Genomic DNA, 21,335 nt, shown 5'->3' with positions numbered 1-21,335 from the left:
CCACCTCTCCATGGTCAACCCAACTCAAGGAACACCCAACACCCCTCATGTCCCCAATGTCCCCAAGGTGTCCCCAATGTCCCCAAGGTGTCCCCAAGGTGTCCCCAAGGTGTCCCCAAGGTCCCCAAGGTGTCCCCAAACATCCCCACCTCAATCTCCGAACCCACCTCAGATGTGGCTCCTCTGCTCCCAACCCAACCAACACTGAACACCCCCAAACCCCAAGACCCCACTGGTGTCCCCAAGGTCCCCAAGGTGTCCCCAATGTCCTTAAGACCCCAAATGTCCCTGAATTGTCCCCACCTCACCCTCTGAACCCACCTCAGATGTGGCTCCCACCTCTCCATGGTTGACCCAACCCAACTCAAGGAACACCCTACACCCCTCATGTCCCCAAGGTCCCCAAGGTGTCCCCAATGTCCCCAAGACCCCAAATGTCCCCGAACTGTCCCCACCTCAATCTCCGAACCCTCCTCAGATGTGGCTCCTCTGCTCCCAACCCAACCAACACCCAACACCCCCAAACCCCCACTGGTGTCCCCGAGGTGTCCCCAAGGTCCCCAAGGTGTCCCCAAGGTGTCCCCAGGTGCCACCTACCAGGGCTCTCTTCACGTACTCCTCCTGGGCCGCCTTGGTGTTGTCCTTCTTGCCGGCCCAGGCCTTGAGGGCCGAGGCCTGCAGGGCGCGGCCGTACGAGAAGGTCAGCGCCCAGGGCCGCGGCAGCGGGCACCGGTTGATGGCGTTCAGGTTGATGGAGGCCTCCTCCTCGCTCTGGCCACCCGACAGGAACGTGATCCCTGGGGGGACATGGGGACAGCACTGTGACACCAGCCTGGGGACACTGGGACAGCCTGGGGACACTCAGATAGCTCAGGGACATTGGGGACAGCGGTTGGTGGCGTTGAGGTTGATGGAGGCTCCTCCTCGCTCTGGCCACCGACAGAACGTGATCCCTGGGGGACATTGAGGTGACACCATGAGAACATCGGGAATAAAGCATGGAATGGGCATCAGAACCCCGCTCGGCAAAAAACCCTGGGGACATGGGATACATGGGGACACTGACTGGTTGGGATGGGACACTGAAGAGGTCTGATTGGAGGCTCCTCCTCCTCCCGACGACGTGATCCTGGGGACCCAAAGGACACGGACATCCCAGGGACACTGGATGGCTCAGACACAGCCAGGGACATTGGGACATGGGGACATGGGGACAGCGGTTGGTGGCACTGAGGTTGATGGAGGCTCCTCCTCGCTCTGCACCCTGACAGGAACGTGATCCCTGAGGGACACCAAAGGACACGTGACATCACCTGGGGACGGGACCAGCCTGGGGACAGCCAGAGAGCTCAGGACATTGGACATGGGGACATTGGGGACATTGGGGACAGCGGTTGGTGGCACTGAGGTTGATGGAGGCTCCTCCTCGCTCTGGCCACCCGACAGGAACGTGATCCCTGGGGGGACATCAAGGGGACACTGGGACATCAGCCTGGGGACACTGGGATGGCTCAGACACAGCTCAGGGACATTGGGGACATTGGGGACATTGGGGACAGCGGTTGGTGGCACTGAGGTTGATGGAGGCTCCTCCTCACTCTGACCCCTGACAGGAACGTGATCCCTGGGGGGACATTGAGGGGACACTGTGACACCAGCCTGGGGACACTGGGACAGCCTGGGGACACTCAGATAGCTCAGGGACACTGGAGACATTGGGGACATTGGGGACATTGGGGACAGCGGTTGGTGGCACTGAGGTTGATGGAGGCTCCTCCTCGCTCTGGCCACCCGACAGGAACGTGATCCCTGGGGGACATCGAGGGGACATGGGGACATTGAGGTGACATCATCAGGACAGCCTGGGGACAGCCAGAGAGCTCAGGGACACTGGAGACACTGGGGACATTGGGGACATTGGGGACAGCGGTTGGTGGCGTTCAGGTTGATGGAGGCTCCTCCTCACTCTGACCCCTGACAGGAACGTGATCCCTGGGGGGACATTGAGGTGACACTGGGGTGACACTGACCGGGCACAGCGGGTGGCACGGTCCTGCGCAGCGCGGTGACCGTTGCCATGGCACAGTGACAGTGACAATGACAATAACAATGACAATGACACAGAGGTGACAATGACAATGACACTGACCTGGCACAGCAGGTGGCACGGTCCGGCGCAGCGCGGTGACCGTTGCCATGGCACAGTGACAGTGACAGTGACAATGACACAATAACACAATAACACAATGACACAGGTGACAATGACACTGACCGGGCACGGCGGGTGGCACCGTCCGTTGCAGCGCGGTGACCGTTGCCATGGCACAGTGACAATGACAATGACACAGGTGACACACAGGTGACACACAGGTGACACTGACCTGGCACAGCAGGTGGCACGGTCCGGCGCAGCGCGGTGACCGTTGCCATGGCACAGTGACAGTGACAATGACACAGTGACAATGACAGTGACACTGACCTGGCACAGCAGGTGGCACCGTCCTCCTCAGAGCAGTGACCGTTGCCATGGCACAGTGACAGTGACAATGACAATGACAATAACAATGACAATGACACACAGGTGACACACAGGTGACACTGACCGGGCACGGCGGGTGGCACTGTCCGTTGCAGTGCGGTGACCGTTGCCATGGCACAGTGACAATGACACAGTGACAATGGCACAATAACAATGACACACAGGTGACAGTGACACTGACCTGGCACAGCAGGTGGCACCGTCCTCCTCAGCGCGGTGACCGTTGCCATGGCACAGTGACAGTGACAATGACAATAACAATGACACAATGACAATGACAATGACACTGACCGGGCACGGCGGGTGGCACCGTCCTGCGCAGAGCAGTGACCGTTGCCATGGCACAGTGACAGTGACAATGACAATAACAATGACAATAACAATGACACAATGACACAATGACAGTGACACAATGACAGTGACAATGACAATAACAATGACAATGACAATGACAATGACAATGACAATGACACTGACCTGGCACAGCAGGTGGCACGGTCCGGCGCAGCGCGGTGACCGTTGCCATGGCACAGTGACAGTGACAGTGACAATGACAGTGACAATGACACAATGACAATGACACAATGACAATGACAATGACACTGACCGGGCACAGCAGGTGGCACCGTCCTGCGCAGCGCGGTGACCGTTGCCATGGCACAGTGACAGTGACAATGACAATAACAATAACAGTGACAATGACAATGACAATGACACAGGTGACACACAGGTGACAATGACACTGACCGGGCACAGCAGGTGGCACTGTCCTCCTCAGCGCGGTGACCGTTGCCATGGCACAGTGACAGTGACAGTGACAATGACACACAGGTGACACACAGGTGACACTGACCGGGCACGGCGGGTGGCACTGTCCTCCTCAGCGCGGTGACCGTTGCCATGGCGATCTCCTCGGGGCTGTACTTGGTGGCACAGGCGTGTCCCGCTGTCACCATGTTGGGCTTCAGCAGCGTCCCCTCCAGGTACACGTGGTGGTCACTGAGCGCCTTGTACACGGCGGCCAGCACCTGGGGACATGGGGACATTGGGGACATCAATGGGGACATTGGGGACATTGGTCACTGAGCGCCTTGTACACGGCGGCGAGGACCTGGGGACATTGGGGACATCATTGGGGACATTGGGGACACTGGGGACACTGGGGACACTGGGACACTGGGGACATCAGGGACATTGGGACACTGGGGACATTGGAGACACTATGGGGACATTGGGACATTGGGGACATCATTGGGGACATTGGGGACACATTGGGACATTGGAGATATTGGGGGACATTGGGGATATTGGGGACATTGGGGACATTGGGGGGACATTGGGACATTGGGACATTGGGGACATTGGGGACATTGGGGACATTGGGGACATCACTGGGGACATTGGGGACATCACTGGGGACACCATTGGGGACAGCAATTGGGACATTGGGGACATCATTGGGGACATTGGGGGACATTGGGGACATTGGGGGACATTGGGGACACTGGGGACATTGGGGACATCATTGGGACATTGGGGACACCATTGGGGACATCATTAAGGACATTGGGACATTGGGGGACATTGGGGACATTGGGGACACCATTGGGGACATTGGGGACACCATTGGGGACATTGGGGACATCATTGGGGACATCATTGGGGACATCAATGGGGACATCATTGGGGACATTGGGGACATTGGGGACATCATTGGGGACATTGGGGACATTGTCACCAAAGCCCCTCAGGTGCCACCAAACCCTCTGGAGATGCCACCAAACCCCATCAGGTGTCACCTCCAGATGTCACCAAACCCCCTCAGGTGTCACCAAAGCCCCTCAGGTGTCACCTCCTGGTGTCCCCCCGCCCCTGGGGACACCCTGGGGACACGGTGGGGACAGCCCGGGGTGGCACCGACCTTCTCGGTGACGTACTGGCACGTCTTGAGGTCGTGGTCACCGTCGGGGAGGATCTCGGGCTCCACGATGGGGACAATGCCGTTCTGGGGACACGGTGGGGACAGCGGGGACATGTCAGCAACCAGGGGACATCGGGGACATTGGGGACAGCGGGGACATCGGGGACATCGGGGACATTGGGGACATCGGGGACAGCAGGAGGGGAGCCCAGGGCACTGAGGTGCCACCAAACCCAACCTAGATGTCACCAAACCCATCCAGGTGCCACCAAACCCTGTCCAGATGCCACCAAAGCCTCTCCAGATGCCACCAAAGCCTCTCCAGATGAACCAAACCCAACCTGGGTGTCACCAAACATCCTAAGTGACACCAAACCTCTCTAGATGCCACCAAACCTGGTCTAGATGTCCCAAATCTTCTGTAAGTGTCACCAAACCCTCTCCAGATGCCACCAAACCCTCTCCAGATGGACCAAACCATCCCAAGGTGGCACCAAACTCCTTCCAGATGGCATCAAACCCCCTCTAGATGCCACCAAACCATCCTTAAGTGCCACCAAACCCTCCCTAGATGTCACCAAACCCTCTCGAGATGGACCAAACCATCCCTAGGTGGCACCAAGCCCTGTCCAGATGCCACCAAACCTTCTCCAGGTGCCACAGAACCCAGTCTAGATGCACCAAACCCCCTCTAGATGCCACCAAATGTGGTCTAGATCCCTTAAACCCCCTCCAGATGCCACCAAACCCCTCTAGGTGCCACCAAAGCCTCTCCAGATGAACCAAACCCAGCCTGGGTGTCACCAAACATCCCTAAGTGTCACCAAACCCTCTCTAGATGCCACCAAACCTGGTCCAGATGTCCCCAAACCTTCTCCAAGTGCCACCAAACCCTCTCCAGATGCCACCAAACCCTCTCAAGATGGACCAAACCATCCCTAGGTGGCACCAAACTCCTTCCAGATGGCACCAAACCCCCTCTAGATGCCACCAAATGTGGTCTAGATCCCTTAAAGCCCCTCTAGATGCCACCAAACCATCCCTAAGTGCCACCAAACCCTCTCGAGATGCCACCAAACCTGGTCTAGATCTCCCCAAACCCTCTCTAGATCAATTAAAACCCCTCTAGATGGACCAAACCCTCTCCAAGTGTCACCAAACCTGGTCTAGATGCCACCAAACTGTCCTTAAGTGTCACCAAACCCTCTCTAGATGTCACCAAACCCCCTCCAGGTGCCACCAAACCTGGTCTAGATGCCACCAAACCCCTTCTAGATGGACCAAACCCTCTCCAGATGCCACCAAACCCTCTACACGTGTCCCCAAACCCAGCCCAGATGGCACCAAACTCTCTCCAAGTGCCACCAAACCCCCTCGAGATGCCACCAAACCCTTCCTAGATGCCACCAAACCTTTTCCAGGTTCCACCAAACCCCCTCTAGATCCATTAAAACCTCTCCAGATGCCACCAAACCCCTCCAGATGCCCCCAAACCCCTCTCAGATGCCACCAAACCCTCTCCAAGTGCCACCAAACCCTCTCTAGATGCCACCAAACCCCCTCTAGATGCCACCAAACCCTCTCCAGGTGCCACCAAACCCGGTCTAGATGCCACCAAACCATCCTTAAGTGCCACCAAACCCCCTCTAGATCCATTCAAACCCTCTCTAGATGCCACCAAACCCCCTCCAAGTGCCACCAAACCTGGTCCAGATGCCACCAAATGTGGTCTAGATCCATTAAACCCTCTCTAGATGCCACCAAACCATCCTCAAGTGTGACCAAACTCTCTCCAGGTGCCACAGAACCCGTCTAGGTGCACCAAACCCTCTCCAAGTGCCACCAAACCCTCTCCAGGTGCCACCAAACCCTTCCTAGATGCCACCAAACCTTTTCCAGGTTCCACCAAACCCCCTCTAGATGGCACCAAACCCTGTGTAGATGCCACCAAACCTTTCCAGATGCCACCAAACCTTCTCCAGGTGCCACAGAACCCAGTCTAGATGTGACCAAACCATCTCTAGATGCCACCAAACCTGGTCTAGATGTCCCCAAATCTTCTGTAAGTGTCACCAAACCCTCTCTAGATGCCACCAAACCCCCTCCAGATGCCACCTCTTGGTGTCCCCTGCCCTGCCGCTCCCTGCCCGCCCCCTTGGGGACCCTTGGGGACCCTTGGGGACAGTTGGGGACATTGGTGACAGTCGGTGACCTGCTGGCAGATGCTGCCGTAGCGCGCCAGCACGTTGGTGTTCTCCATGGAGCTGAGTCACCTCCTGCTGTCCCCAAACCCAGCCCAGATGCCACCAAACCCTCTCCAAGTGCCACCAAACCTGGTCTAGATGCCACCAAATGTGGTCTAGATCCCTTAAACCCTCTCCAGATGCCACCAAACCCTCTCTAGATGGACCAAACCTTCTCCAGGTGCCACCAAACCCCCTCCAGATCCATTAAAACCTCTCTAGATGCCACCAAACTCTCTCCAAGTGCCACCAAACCCGCTCTAGATGTCACCAAACCTTCTCCAGGTGCCACAGAACCCAGTCTAGATGTGACCAAACCCCCTCCAAGTGCCACCAAACCCCCTCTAGATGCCACCAAACCCTCTCCAGATGCCACCAAACCCCCTCCAAGTGCCACCAAACCCTTCCTAGATGTCACCAAACCTTCTCCAGGTGCCACCAAACCCCCTCCAGGTGCCACCAAACCTTCTCCAGGTGCCACCAAACCCCCTCTAGATCCCTTAAACCCTCTCCAGATGCCACCAAACCCTGTGTAGATGTCCCCAAACCCTCTCTAGATCCCTTAAAGCCCCTCTAGATGCCACCAAACCCCCTTAGATGCCACCAAACCCTCTCCAAGTGCCACCAAACCCCCTCTAAGTGCCACCAAACTCTGTCCAGATGCCACCAAACCCTTCCTAGATGCCACCAAACCCTCTCCAGGTGCCACCAAACCTGGTCTAGATGTCCCCAAACCTTCTCCAAGTGCCACCAAACCCCCTCTAGATGGACCAAACCTTCTCCAGGTGCCACCAAACCCCCTCCAGATCCATTAAAACCTCTCTAGATGCCACCAAACTTGGTCTAGATGTCCTCAAACCTTCTCCAAGTGCCACCAAACCCTCTCTAGATGCCACCAAACCCTTCCTAGATGCCACCAAACCTTTTCCAGGTTCCACCAAACCCCCTCTAGATGCCACCAACCCCCACCCAGCCACCATCCTTTGATTCCCCCATTCCCAATCCCAGGCTGGAGACCCTTGGGGACATTGGGGACATTGGGGACATTGGGGACATTGGGGACAGTGTGTGACCTGCTGGCAGATGCTGGCGTAGCGCGCCAGCACGTTGGCGTTCTCCAGGGACCTGAGTCACCTCCTGCTGTCCCCAAACCCCTCCAGATGCCACCAAACCCTCTCTAGATGGACCAAACCATCCCAAGGTGGCACCAAACTCCTTCCAGATGGCACCAAACCCTCTCTAGATGCCACCAAACCTGGTCTAGATGCCACCAAACCATCCTTAAGTGCCACCAAACCCCCTCCAGATGCCACCAAACCCTCTCCAGGTGCCACCAAACCCGGTCTAGATGCCACCAAACCCTGTGTAGATGCCACCAAACCCCCTCCAGATGCCACCTCTCGGTGTCCCCTGCCCTGCCGCTCCCTGCCCGCCCCCTTGGGGACAGTTGGGGACACTTGGGGACAGTTTTGGTGACAGTGGTGACCTGCTGGCAGATGCTGGCGTAGCGCGCCAGCACGTTGGCGTTCTCCATGGACCTGAGTCACCTCCTGCTGTCCCCAAACCCAGCCCAGATGCCACCAAACCCCCTCCAGGTGCCACCAAACCCCTCCAGATGCCACCAAACCCCCTCTAGATGCCACCAAACCCCCTCCAAGTGCCACCAAACCCCCTCTAGATGGACCAAACCCTCTCCAGATGCCACCAAACCCCCTCCAGGTGCCACCAAACCTGGTCTAGATGTCCTCAAACCTTCTCCAAGTGCCACCAAACCCTCTCTAGATGCCACCAAACCCTTCCTAGATGCCACCAAACCTTCTCCAGGTGCCACCAAACCCCCTCCAGGTGCCACCAAACCCCCTCTAGATGCCACCAAACCCTTCCTAGATGTCCCCAAACCCCCTCTAGATGCCACCAAACCCTCTCCAAGTGCCACCAAACCCTCTCCAGATGTCACCAAACCATCCTTAAGTGCCACCAAACCTCCTCCAGGTGCCACCAAACCTAGTCTAGATGTCCCCAAACCTTCTCCAAGTGCCACCAAACCCTCTCTAGATGCCACCAAACCTTCTCCAGGTGCCACAGAACCCAGTCTAGATGCACCAAACCCTCTCCAGATGTCACCAAACCCTCTCTAGATCCCTTAAACCCTCTCGAGATGCCACCAAACCCCCTCCAGATGCCACCTGTCGGTGTCCCCTGCCCTCCCCGCCCCCTCGGGGACAGTTTTTGGGACAGTTGGTGACAGTTTTGGTGACACTGGTGACCTGCTGGCAGATGCTGGCGTAGCGCGCCAGCACGTTGGCGTTCTCCATCACCGCCAGGCGCGTGGGCGTGTGCGCCGTGATCTTGAGCACGCAGCGCCACTTGGCAAAGTCAGCGCCGTCCTTCTTGTACTGGGCACAGCGCTCCATCAGCCCGTCCAGCCCTGGGGACACCCAGGGGACACCGAGGGGAAAAATTGGGGAAAAAAATGGAGAAAGAACGGTGAAAAAACGAGAAAAAACGGTGAAAAAATGAGAAAAAACGGTGAAAAAATGAGAAAAAACGGTGGAAAAATGAGGAAAAACGGTGAAAAAATGAGGAAGATCGGTGGAGAATTGGGAAAAAAATGGGATTGGGGACATTGGGGACATTGAGAAAAAATTTGGAATAAAATTGGAGAAAATTTGAGAAAAAAATCGGTGAAATTGAAAAAAATGTGGAAAATGGGAAATGTGGACTGGGAATTGATGTGATTGGAAAATGGTGGAATGAATTGGAATGGGGAACATGGAGAAAACTGGAAAAAAGGGAAAAACGTGAAAATGAGGGAAATCGGGGAAATTGGGAAATGATTGGGAAATTGGGAAATGGGGACATTGAGGACATTGGGGATTGGGTGGGACATTTGGAGAAATCTGAGGAAAAAATTGGAGAAAATTTGAGAAAAAACGGTGAAAAAATGAGGAAAATCGGTGGAAATTTGAGGAAAAAATGGTGGAAAATTGGGAAAAATGGGATTGGGGACATTGAGGACATTGAGGACATTGGGGACATCGGTGGGGACATGGAGGAAAAAATTGGGAAATCGGAGACAAACGGTGTAAAAATGAGGAAAATCTGGGATGTGTGACATGGGGAATAAATGGGATGGGGACATTGGGACACATGGGTGTGGGGACATGTGGGGACATGAACAAATGTGGACCAAAAGACAGAGAAATTTGAGAAAGTCGTGGAAGGTTGAGAAAACCAATGGTGGGAAATGTGGGGAAACAAGGGGATGGGGACAGGGGGACATGAGAGGAAAATTTGAAAAAAATTCCTGAGAAGGACGGTGAAAAACGAGAAAAACGGTGGAAATGGACATGAGGAAAATCGGTGAAAATTGGGAAAAAAATGGAATTGGGGGACATTGGGGACATGAGTAATACTGGAAAAATCGGAGAAATTTGAGAAAATCGTGAAGATTTGTGGGAAAATGGTGGAAATTGGGAAAAAAGGATGGGACATTGGGGACATTGGGGACATTGGGGACATTGGGGGACATTGGGGACATTGGGGACATTGGGGACATTGGGACATTGGGGACATTGGGGACATTGGGGGACATTGGGGACATTGGGGACATTGGGGACATTGGGGGGATTGGGGACATTGGGGACATTGGGGACATTGGGGGATATTGGGGGACATTGGGGGACATTGGGGACATTGGGGGATTGGGGACATTGGGGACATTGGGGACATTGGGGACACAGGACCCTGTGGTGGCCCTGGGGACAGGGCTGTGACAGGGACAGGGAGGTGGCCTTGGGGACACGGTGGTGGCCTTGGGGACAGGGCAGTGACAGGGATGGAGACACGGTGGTGACAGGGACAGGACATGGTGGGGCCCTGGGACAGGGCTGGGACAGGGATGGGGACACGGAGGTGACAGTGACACAGTGGTGACCCTGAGGACCCTGCGGTGGCCTTGGGGACACAGCCGTGACAGGGACAGGGTGGTAGCCTTGGGGACAGGGCTGTGACAGGGACATGGTGGTGGCCTTGGGGACAGGGTGGTGGCACTGGGGACAGGGCTGTGACAGGGATGGGGACACAGTGGTGGCATCGGGGACACAGCTGTGACACAGGAACAGGGGCACCAGGGTGGCATCGGGGACACGGCGGTGACACAGGGATGGGACACGAGTGGTGGCACTGGGGACAGGTGGTGGCCTTGGGGACAGGGCTGGGACAGGGACAGGGACAGTGACACGGTGGTGACCTTGGGGACAGGGCAGTGCAGGATGGGGACACTGCAGTGGCCTTGGGGACAGGGCTGTCACAGGACACAGTGGTGGCCTGGGGACAGGTTGGTGGCCTTGGGGACACCAGCGGTGGCCTTTGGGGACAGGGCTGTGACAGGGTGGGCACAGGGTGGTGGCCCGGGGACAGGTTGGTGGCTCTGGGACAGGTGGGCCCTGGCACAGGGTGTGCCCTGGGGACAGGTTGTGGCCTGGGCACAGGTGGTGGCCCTGGGACAGGTGTACAGGGATGGCACAGGTTGTGGCCCTGGGGACAGGTGGTGGCCCTGGGCACAGGTGGTGGCCTTGGGGACAGGCTGTCACAGGGACAGGGACATGATGGTGGCCCTGGGACCAGTGGTGGCCTTGGGACAGGGCAGTGACAGGCATGGGCACAGGGTGGTGGCCCTGGGCACAGGGTGGTGGCCCTGGGGACAGGGCTGTGACAGGGATGGGCACAGGTTGGTGGCCCTGGGGACAGGGTGGTGGCCCTGGGGACAGGGCAGTGACAGGGATGGGCACAGGGTGGTGGCCCTGGGGACAGGGCTGTACAGGATGGCACAGGTGGTGGCCCTGGGGACAGGTTGGTGGCCTTGGGACAGGATGGGCACGGTGGTGGCCTGGGCACGGTTGGTGGCCCTGGGGACAGGTTGGTGGCCTTGGGGACAGGTTGGTGGCCCTGGGGACAGGGTGGTGGCCCTGGGGACAGGGCTGTGACAGGGATGGGCACAGGTTGGTGGCCCTGGGGACAGGGTGGTGGCCCTGGGGACAGGTTGGTGGCCCTGGGCACAGTTTGGTGGCCCTGGGGACAGGTTGGTGGCCCTGGGGACAGGGTGTGGCCTGGGGACAGGTTGGTGGCCTTGGGCACAGGTTGGTGGCCCTGGGACAGGTGGTGCCATGGGACAGGTGGTGGCCTGGGCACAGGCTGGACAGGATGGCACAGGTGTGGCCCTGGGACAGGGCTGGGACAGGGATGGGCCAGGGTGGTGGCCTGGGCACAGTTGGTGGCCCTGGGGACAGGGTGGTGGCCCTGGGGACAGGGTGGTGGCCCTGGGCACAGGGTGGTGGCCCTGGGGACAGGTTGGTGGCCCTGGGGACAGGGATGGGCACAGGTTGGTGGCCCTGGGGACAGGGCTGTCACTCACCCTGGGTCGTGGTCTCGCCGTTGGTGCCGGCCAGGGGCACCACGCCCTTGTCAACCTGGGGAGGGGACGGCGTCAGGGGACAGCGGGACACGGCACGGCCACCGTGTCCCCAATGTCCCCAATGTCCCCAATGTCCCCAAAGTGTCCCCAAAGTGTCCCCAAGTGTCCCTGGTGTCCCCAAATGTTCCCACGTCACCCCCTAAAGCCACCTCAGATCTGCTTGGCCTGGTCCCACCATGGCCATGGTCAACCCAACCCAAGGTGTCCCCAATGTCCCCAAGGTGTCCCCAAGGTCCCCTCAATGTCCCCAAGGTCCCCAAGATCCATCAATGTCCCCAATGTCCCCAAGGTGTCCCCAATGTCCCCAATGTCCCCAATGTCCCCAAGATCTCTCAATGTCCCCAATGCCCCCTCAGTGTCCCCGATTTCTCTGATGTCCCCAATGTCCCCTCAATGTCCCCATGTCCCCAGTGTCCCCAATGTCCCCAATGTCCCCCCATGTCCCCAAGTCCCCAACTGTCCCCAAGGTTCCCCAAGTCCCCAATGCCCCCCAAGTCCCAATGTCCCCAAGGTGTCCCTCAATGTCCCCAATGCCCCCAGGTGTCCCCAATGTCCCCAGTGTCCCCAATGTCCCCAATGTCCTCAATGTCCCCAATGCCCCTCAATGTCCCCAATGCCCCCCAATGTCCCACCAATGTCCCCTCAATGTCCCCAAGGTGTCCCCAGTGTCCCCATGTCCCCAATGCCCCTCAATGTCCCCAAGGTCCCTGAGGTGTCCCCAATGTCCCCAATGCCTCAGTCCCCAAGATCCCTCAATGTCCCCAATGTCCCCAATGCCCCTTCAATGTCCCCAATGTCCCAAGGTCCCCAAATGTCCCAGTGTCCCCCAAAGTCCCCATGCCACAATGTCCCAAGTCCCAGGTGTCCCCAATGCCCCAATGCCCCTCAATGCCCCAATGCCCCTCAATGTCCCCAATGTCTCAAGGTGTCCCCAATGTCCCCAATGTCCCCAGGGTCCCCTCAATGTCCCAATGTCCCTCAATGTCCCCAGGTCCCCAGTCTCCCCCAAACCCCAGGGTGTCCCCAATGCCCAAAGGTCCCCAATGCCCCAGTGTCCCCCAATGTTCTCAGTGTCCCCAATGTCCCCAAGTGTCCCCAATGTCCCCAAATCCCTCAAGTCCCCAATGTCCCCCCCTATGCCCCAATGCCTCCTATGTCCCAATGTCCCCTCAAGTGCCCCGTGTCGGCCCCAGATCCCTCAATGCCCCCATGCCCCCACCGATTGTCCCAATGCCCCCAGTGTCACCCAGGTCCCCATGTCCAGGTCCCCAAGGTCCCCAGGTGTCCCCAATGTCCCCAATGTCCCCCCAATGTCCCCACTGTCCCCAATGTCCCCCCAATGTCCCCATGTCCCCAATGTCCCCCCAATGTCCCCCCAATGTCCCAACGTCCCCAAGGTGTCCCCAAGATCCCTCAATGTCCTCAATGTCCCCAATGTCCCCAATGTCCCCCAAGGTCCCCAGGTGTCCCCAATGTCCCCAATGTCCCCCCAATGTCCCCTCAATGTCCCCAATGCCCCCTCAATGTCCCCAAGGTCCCCTCAATGTCCCCAATGTCCCCAAGGTCCCCAATGTCCCCAATGTCCCCTCAATGTCCCCAAGGTCCCCAAGGTGTCCCCAAGATCCCTCAATGTCCCCAATGTCCCCAATGTCCCCAATGTCCCCTCAATGTCCCCAGTGTCCCCTCAATGTCCCCAATATCCTCAATGTCCCCAACGTCCCCAAGGTGTCCCCAATGTCCCCAAGATCTCTCAATGTCCCCAATGTCCCCTCAATGTCCCCAATGTCCCCAATGTCCCCAATGTCCCCAATGTCCCCAATGCCCCCTCAATGTCCCCAGGTGTCCCCAATGTCCCCAATGTCCCCAATGACCCCTCAATGTCCCCAATGCCCCCTCAATGTCCCCAATGCCCCCAGGTGTCCCCAAGATCCCTCAATGTCCCCAATGTCCCCAAGGTCCCCTCAATGTCCCCAATGTCCCCAATGTCCCAAGGTCCCCAAGGTGTCCCCAATGTCCCCAGGTGTCCCAATGTCCCCAAGGTGTCCCCAGGGTGTCCCAAGGTCCCCAAGGTGTCCCAGTGTCCCCACCTCACCCTCTGAACCCGTCTCAGATGTGGCTCCTACCATGGCCATGGTTGACCCAACTCAAGAACACCCGACACCCTCAAGACCCCTCAATGTCCCCAAGGTCCCCAAGGTGTCCCCAATGTCCCCCAATGTCCCCAATGCCCCTCAATGTCCCCAGGCTCACTTTGTGCCCACCAGCGCCTTGTCCTATGACTGGGGAAGCCCCGTGTCGGCCTTCTGTAATGGTCTCGTGACAGATGACGCCGCCATGCAGGTCCACCGCTTGTCGCCGTGACACATGCGTACCACGCCAGGTTCTCCCCGTGTTTCGCGCCACGAGCTCACGCTTGCGATGCTGCCTGGGGCACAGCCAGTATGGACCGGTTAGAACCAGTATGGCCGGTTAGAACCAGTATGACCATATGACCATATGGCCAGTATAAACCACTATGTCTATGGTCCAGTATGAACCAGTAACCAGTCGCCTCATGTCCCTTGGCGATGCTGCTGGGGGCCCAGGACCGTTTAACATATACCGTAAGGTCCCATATAACCATATGGACCATATGGCCTATAAACCATTGCCAGTATAACCAGTCTGGCTCAGCCGCTTGGCATGCTGCCTGGGGGGGTATGGACCGGTTGACCCATATGGACCGGATTAGAACCCATATAACGTATGAATGTATAACCATATGGTCTGTTAAACCCTATGGACCGTATAAACCACATGGTCCCTAGGAGGGTCCAGTTAACCAGTCTGCTCAGCCATTTCCAATGTGCCTAAGGTGGCCGACCAGTTGACCATATGCCATATGGACCCAAATCCAAGTATAAACCAGTATAAACCACTATGGACCAGTATTCGATAGCAACCAGTTCAAACCATCTGGCTCCCCCACTTGCGATGCTGCCTGGGGGGGCAGGGCCAGTATGGACTGGTTGAACCAGTTACCATATAACCACTACGGACCAGTATAACCACTATGGATCGTATACCACTATGGACCGTTAAACCACTATGATCCAGGACCAGTATAACCAGTAGCCAGTGCTCAATGGTGCCTAAAGGGAATGGACCAGTTAGAACCAGTATAAACCAGTTGGACCATAGGACCATATAACCTTGGACCAGTATAACCTCAGGCTCAGCCGCTTGGCGATGCTGCCTGGGGGGGCACGGACCAGTATGGACTGGTTAAAACCAGTATAAACCAGTATAAACCACTACGGACCAGTATAAACCACTATGGATCTGTATGGACCAGTATGAACCAGTATAAACCAGTCTGGCTCAGCCGCTTGGCGATGCTGCCTGGGGGGGCACGGACCAGTATGGACCAGTTAGAACCAGTATGGACCAGTACATACTGATTCACCAGTATAACCACTATGGATCCTATGGACCAGTATAACCAGTCTGGCTCAGCGTTGGCGATGGTGCTAAAGGGGGCATGGACCGTTAGAACCAGTATAAACCAGTTGAACCAGTATAAACACTATGGTCCAGTATAAACCCTATGGATCCTATGGACAGTACGACCATATAAACCAGTCAGGCTCAGCCATTTCGCAATGGTGCCTAAAGGGAGCATGGACCAGTTAGAACCAGTATGAACCAGTATAAACCACTATAAACAGTATAAACCACTATGGACCAGTATATACCGATTAGAACCAGTATAAACCAGTCTGGCTCAGCCGCTTGGCGATGCTGCCTGGGGGGGGCAGGGACCAGTTAGAACCAGTATAAACCAGTATATACTGATTAGAACCATTTATAAACCACTATGGATCCCTATGGACCAGTATAAACCAGTCTGGCTCAGCCGCTTGGCGATGCTGTCTGAGGGGGGCATGGACCGTTATGGACCAGTTAAAACCAGTATAAACCAGTATAAACCACTATGGACCAGTATAAACCACTATGGACCAGTATAAACCAGTCTGGCTCAGCCGCTTGGCGATGCTGCCTGGGGGGGGCATGGACCGGTTAGAACCAGTATGGACCAGTATGGACCAGTATGGACCAGTATAAACCATTATGGATCTGTATAAACCACTATGGACCAGTATAAACCACTATGGATCCCTATGGACCAGTATAAACCAGTCTGGCTCAGGTGCTTGGCGATGCTGCCTGAGGGGGCAGGACCAGTTAGAACCACTATGGACCAGTTAGAACCAGTTAGAACCAGTATGGACCCCTATGGACCAGTATGGACCACTAAAAACCAGTATGGACCAGTATAAACCAGTATGGACCAGTTAGAACCAGTATAAACCATTATGGATCTGTATAAACCACTATGGTCCAGTATAAACCACTATGGATCCCTATGGACCAGTACGGACCAGTATAAACCAGTCTGGCTCAGCCATTTCGCAATGGTGCCTAAGGGGGGCATGGACCAGTTAGAACCAGTATGGACCAGTATGGACCAGTATAAACCAGTATAAACCAGTATAAACCACTATGGACCCCTATGGACCAGTATAAACCAGTCTGGCTCAGCCGCTTGGCGATGCTGCCTGGGGGGGGCAGGGACCGGTTAGAACCAGTATGGACCAGTTAGAACCAGTATAAACCAGTATGGACCAGTATATACTGATTAGAACCAGTATAAACCACTATGGACCAGTATAAACCAGTCTGGCTCAGCCGCTTGGCGATGCTGCCTGGGGGGGGCACGGACCAGTTAGAACCAGTATGGACCAGTTAGAACCAGTATGGACCAGTTAGAACCAGTATAAACCAGTATGGACCAGTATAAACCATATGAACCAGTATACATAACAAACAGTCTGGCTCAGCCGTTGGCGATGCTGCCTGGGGGGGGCAGGAACCAGTTAGAACCAGTATAAACCAGTATAAACCACTACGGACCAGTATAAACCACTATGGATCTGTATGGACCAGTATGGACCAGTATAAACCAGTACAGCTCACACACTTAGTGATGCTGCCTGGGGGGGCACAGACCAGTGAGAACCAGTATGGACCAGTATGGACCAGTTAGAACCAGTATGGACCAGTATAAACCATATGGACCTGCTAGAATACACATATAAAACCACCTATGGCAGGCCCTAAACAGTAACCAGTTACACTGGACCAGTATAAACCAGTATAAACCAGTATAAACCAGTCTGGCTCAGCTGCTTGGCCTTGCTGCCTGAGGGGGGCATGGACCAGTTAGAACCAGTAAGGACTGGTATAAACCAGTATGGACCAGTTACCAGACCAGTATGGACTGGTATAAAACCAGTACATGGACCAGTATAAACCAGTATGGATCAGTAAGACCCTATATCAGTCTGTCAGGGCCAGTATAAACCAGTCAAGACCAGTATAAACCAGTATAAACCAGTCAGGACCAGTATGGACCAGTCAGGACCAGTATAAACCAGTCAGGACCAGTATAAACCAGTATAAACCAGTCAGGACCAGTATAAACCAGTATGGACTGGTATGGAGCCCTCAGAACCAGTACAGACCAGTACAAACCAGTACAAACCAGTACAGACCAGTACAGACCAGTACGGAGCCCTTAGAACCAAACCAGTTGGTTTCCAATAGAAACCAGTACAAACCAGTACAAACCAGTACAAACCAGTATAAACCAGTATAAACCAGTATGGAGTCGGTGCTGGGGTGTGTTTGTGGTTCCCAGAAGCTCCAGTCACCATCCCAGTATAAACCAGTACAAACCAGTACAAACCAGTGTTCCAGTACAAACCAGGCTTCCAGTACAAACCAGTGCCTCCAGTACAAACCAGTGCCTCCAGTACAAACCAGTGCTTCCAGTACAAACAGTGCTTCCAGTATAAACCAGTGCATCCAGTATAAACAGTGCCCCCAGTACAGACCAGGCTCCAGTTAACAGTGCCTCCCAGTACAGACAGTGCCTCCAGTACAAACCAGTGCTTCCCAGTACAAACCAGTGCCTCCCAGTACAGACCAGTGCCTCCCAGTATAAACCAGTGCTTCCCAGTACAAACCAGTGCTTCCCAGTACAAACCAGTGCCTCCCAGTATAAACCAGTGCTTCCCAGTACAAACCAGTGCTTCCCAGTACAAACCAGTGCCTCCCAGTGCTTCCTTATCTCTCCCAGTTCACTCCCAGTCCATTCCCAGTCTGTCCCAGTTTGTCCCAGTCCCTCCCAGTCCATTCCCAGTATAAACCAGTCTGTCCCAGTCCACTCCCAGTCCATTCCCAGTCCGTCCCAGTCCATTCCCAGTATAAACCAGTCCGTCCCAGTCCACTCCCAGACCATTCCCAGTCCATTCCCAGTCTGTCCCAGTCCATTCCCAGTCCATTCCCAGTATAAACCAGTCTGTCCCAGTCCATTCCCAGTCTGTCCCAGTCCATTCCCAGTCCGTCCCAGTCTGTCCCAGTCCACTCCCAGTATAAACCAGTCTGTCCCAGTCCATTCCAGTACAAACCAGTCTGTCCCAGACCATTCCCAGTCCATTCCCAGTCTGTCCCAGTCCCTCCCAGTTCATTCCCAGTCCATCCCAGTTCATTCCCAGTTCACTCCCAGTCCTTCCCAGTTTGGCCCAGTCCCTCCCAGCCCATTCCCAGCCCAAACCAGTATAAACCAGTATAAACCAGTACACACCAGTGGACTCGTCGGCAGCCAGGATGCCCTTGCCCGGTGCCACGATGCGCTGGGCGATGGCCCCGGCCTGTCCCAGTATAACCCAGTATAACCCAGTATAACCCAGGAACCCAGGATACCCAGGATAACCCGCTGTCCCAGTATAACCCAGTATACCCAGTATAACCCAGCCTGTCCCAGTATAACCAGTATAACCCGTAAACCAGTATAACCCAGCTGTCCAGTCCATTCCCAGTATAAACCAGTCTGTCCCAGTCCATTCCCAGTCTGTCCCAGTCCATTCCCAGTCTGTCTCAGTCCCTCCCAGTTCATTCCCAGTCCATCCCAGTTCACTCCCAGTCCTTCCCAGTTTGACCCAGTCCCTCCCAGTCCATTCCCAGTGTGTCCCAGCCCATTCCCAGTACAAACCAGTCCAAACCAGTACACACCAGTGGACTCATCAGCAGCCAGGATGCCCTTGCCCGGTGCCACGATGCGCTGGGCGATGGCCCCGGCCTGTCCCAGTATAACCCAGTATAACCCAGTGTGTCCCAGCCCATTCCCAGTATAACCCAGCCCATTCCCAGTACAAACCAGTCCAAACCAGTATAACCCAGTACACACCAGTGGATTCATCAGCAGCCAGGATGCCCTTGCCCGGTGCCACGATGCGCTGGGCGATGGCCCCGGCCTGTCCCAGTATAACCCAGTATAACCCAGTATAACCCAGTATAACCCAGTGTGTCCCAGCCCATTCCCAGTATAACCCAGTATAACCCAGTACACACCAGTGGACTCGTCGGCAGCCAGGATGCCCTTGCCCGGTGCCACGATGCGCTGGGCGATGGCCCCGGCCTGTCCCAGTATAACCCAGTCCATCCCAGTATAACCAGCGTGTCCCAGCCCATTCCCAGTATAACCCAGTGTGTCCAGCCATTCCCAGCCATTCCCAGTACAAACCAGTACAACCAGTACACACCAGTGGATTCATCGGCGGCCAGGATGCTTGCCCGGTGCACGATGGTGGGCGATGCCCGGCTGTCCCAGTATAACCCAGTATAACCCAGTATAACCCAGCCTGTCCCAGTATAACCCAGTATAACCCAGTATAACCCAGCCTGTCCCAGTATAACCCAGTATAACCCAGCCCATTCCCAGTACAAACCAGTACAAACCAGTACACACCAGTGGACTCATCGGCAGCCAGGATGCCCTTGCCCGGTGCCACGATGCGCTGGGCGATGGCCCCGGCCTGTCCCAGTATAACCCAGTATAACCCAGTATAACCCAGTATAACCCAGCCTGTCCAGCCCATTCCCAGTTAACCCAGCCATTCCCAGTCCAAACCAGTATAACCCAGTACACACCAGTGGATTCATCAGCAGCCAGGATGCCCTTGCCCGGTGCCACGATGCGCTGGGCGATGGCCCCGGCCTGTCCCAGTATAACCCAGTGTGTCCCAGTATAACCCAGTACAAACCAGTATAACCCAGTACACACCAGTGGACTCGTCGGCGGCCAGGATGCCCTTGCCCGGTGCCACGATGCGCTGGGCGATCGCCGCCAGCTCCTTCTTCTGCTCCGGGGTCAGCGCGGGCACGGGAGGCGACATCGTCACAGCGGGGGTGGCACTGAGGGGACAGCGGTGACGTCACGGGGGTGGCAGTGACGTCACGGGGGTGGGGGAGGGGCAGGGCACACCCGGGGGGAGGCAGAGAGGGAGGGACTGGAGTGAACTGGGAGCACTGGGAGCACTGGGAGCACGGGAGGTGACATCATCACAATGGCGGTGGCACTGAGGGGACAGTGGTGACGTCACGGGGGTGGCAGTGACGTCATCGTGCTGGGGGAGGGGTCTCGGAGAGGGAGGGGGGACTGGGAGGGACCGGGAGTGAACTGGGAGGGACTGGGAGCACTGGGAGGGGACTGGGTGGGACTGGATGGGAACTGGGGAGGAACTGGGAGAGACTGGGAGGGGACTGGGAACACTGGGAGGGGACTGGGAGGGGATTGGGGAGCACCGGAAGTGAACTGGGAGTGACTGGGAAGCACTGGGAGAGACTGAGAGGGGTCTGGGGAGTACTGGGAGTGAACTGGGAGGGACTGGGAGGAGATAAGGAGGGAACTGATAAGGACTGGGAGCACTGGGAGGGGATTGGGGACACTGGGAGTGAACTGGGAGGGACTGGAAAGGGACTGGGAGTGGTCTGGGGACACTGGGAGGGGACTGGGAATACTGGAAGTGAACTGGGAGTGACTGGGAAGCACTGGGAGGAACTGAGAGTGAACTGGGAAGGACTGGGAGAGAATGGGAGGGGACTGGGAGGGACTGGGAGTGAACTGGGAGTGACTGGGAGGGACTGGGAAGCACTGGGAGGGACTGGGAGGGACTGGGAAGCACTGGGAGGGACTGGGAGTGAACTGGGAGCGCAGGGAGTGAACTGGGGGCATTGGGAGGGACTGGGAGGGACTGGGAAGCACTGGGAGTG

The 21,335-nt window shown here is 56.3% G+C and overlaps 1 protein-coding gene across 1 annotated transcript in view; it reads right to left on the bottom strand.

Moving 5' to 3' along the window:
- The window catches only part of LOC135461163 (fructose-bisphosphate aldolase A-like), a 28,860-nt gene that overhangs the window by 2,480 nt on the left and 5,045 nt on the right, over nt 1-21,335 (bottom strand). Inside the window, exons 3-13 of the mRNA XM_064738153.1 lie at nt 20,347-20,477; nt 16,865-16,924; nt 16,748-16,777; nt 16,152-16,218; nt 15,617-15,688; nt 14,430-14,604; nt 12,120-12,222; nt 8,971-9,131; nt 4,461-4,544; nt 3,393-3,567; nt 598-797 (exon numbers count right to left, since the gene is read on the bottom strand). Coding sequence (XP_064594223.1) covers nt 598-797; nt 3,393-3,567; nt 4,461-4,544; nt 8,971-9,131; nt 12,120-12,222; nt 14,430-14,604; nt 15,617-15,688; nt 16,152-16,218; nt 16,748-16,777; nt 16,865-16,924; nt 20,347-20,477 — 1,258 coding nt within the window. The remainder of the gene's footprint in view (nt 1-597; nt 798-3,392; nt 3,568-4,460; nt 4,545-8,970; nt 9,132-12,119; nt 12,223-14,429; nt 14,605-15,616; nt 15,689-16,151; nt 16,219-16,747; nt 16,778-16,864; nt 16,925-20,346; nt 20,478-21,335) is intronic.

This window comes from Zonotrichia leucophrys, unplaced genomic scaffold, assembly GCF_028769735.1.
Source record: "Zonotrichia leucophrys gambelii isolate GWCS_2022_RI unplaced genomic scaffold, RI_Zleu_2.0 Scaffold_203_88370, whole genome shotgun sequence".
NCBI lineage: Eukaryota > Metazoa > Chordata > Aves > Passeriformes > Passerellidae > Zonotrichia > Zonotrichia leucophrys.
The sequence above is the reverse complement of the archived record's forward strand: the minus strand, read 5'-3'. Positions and strand labels throughout refer to the sequence as shown.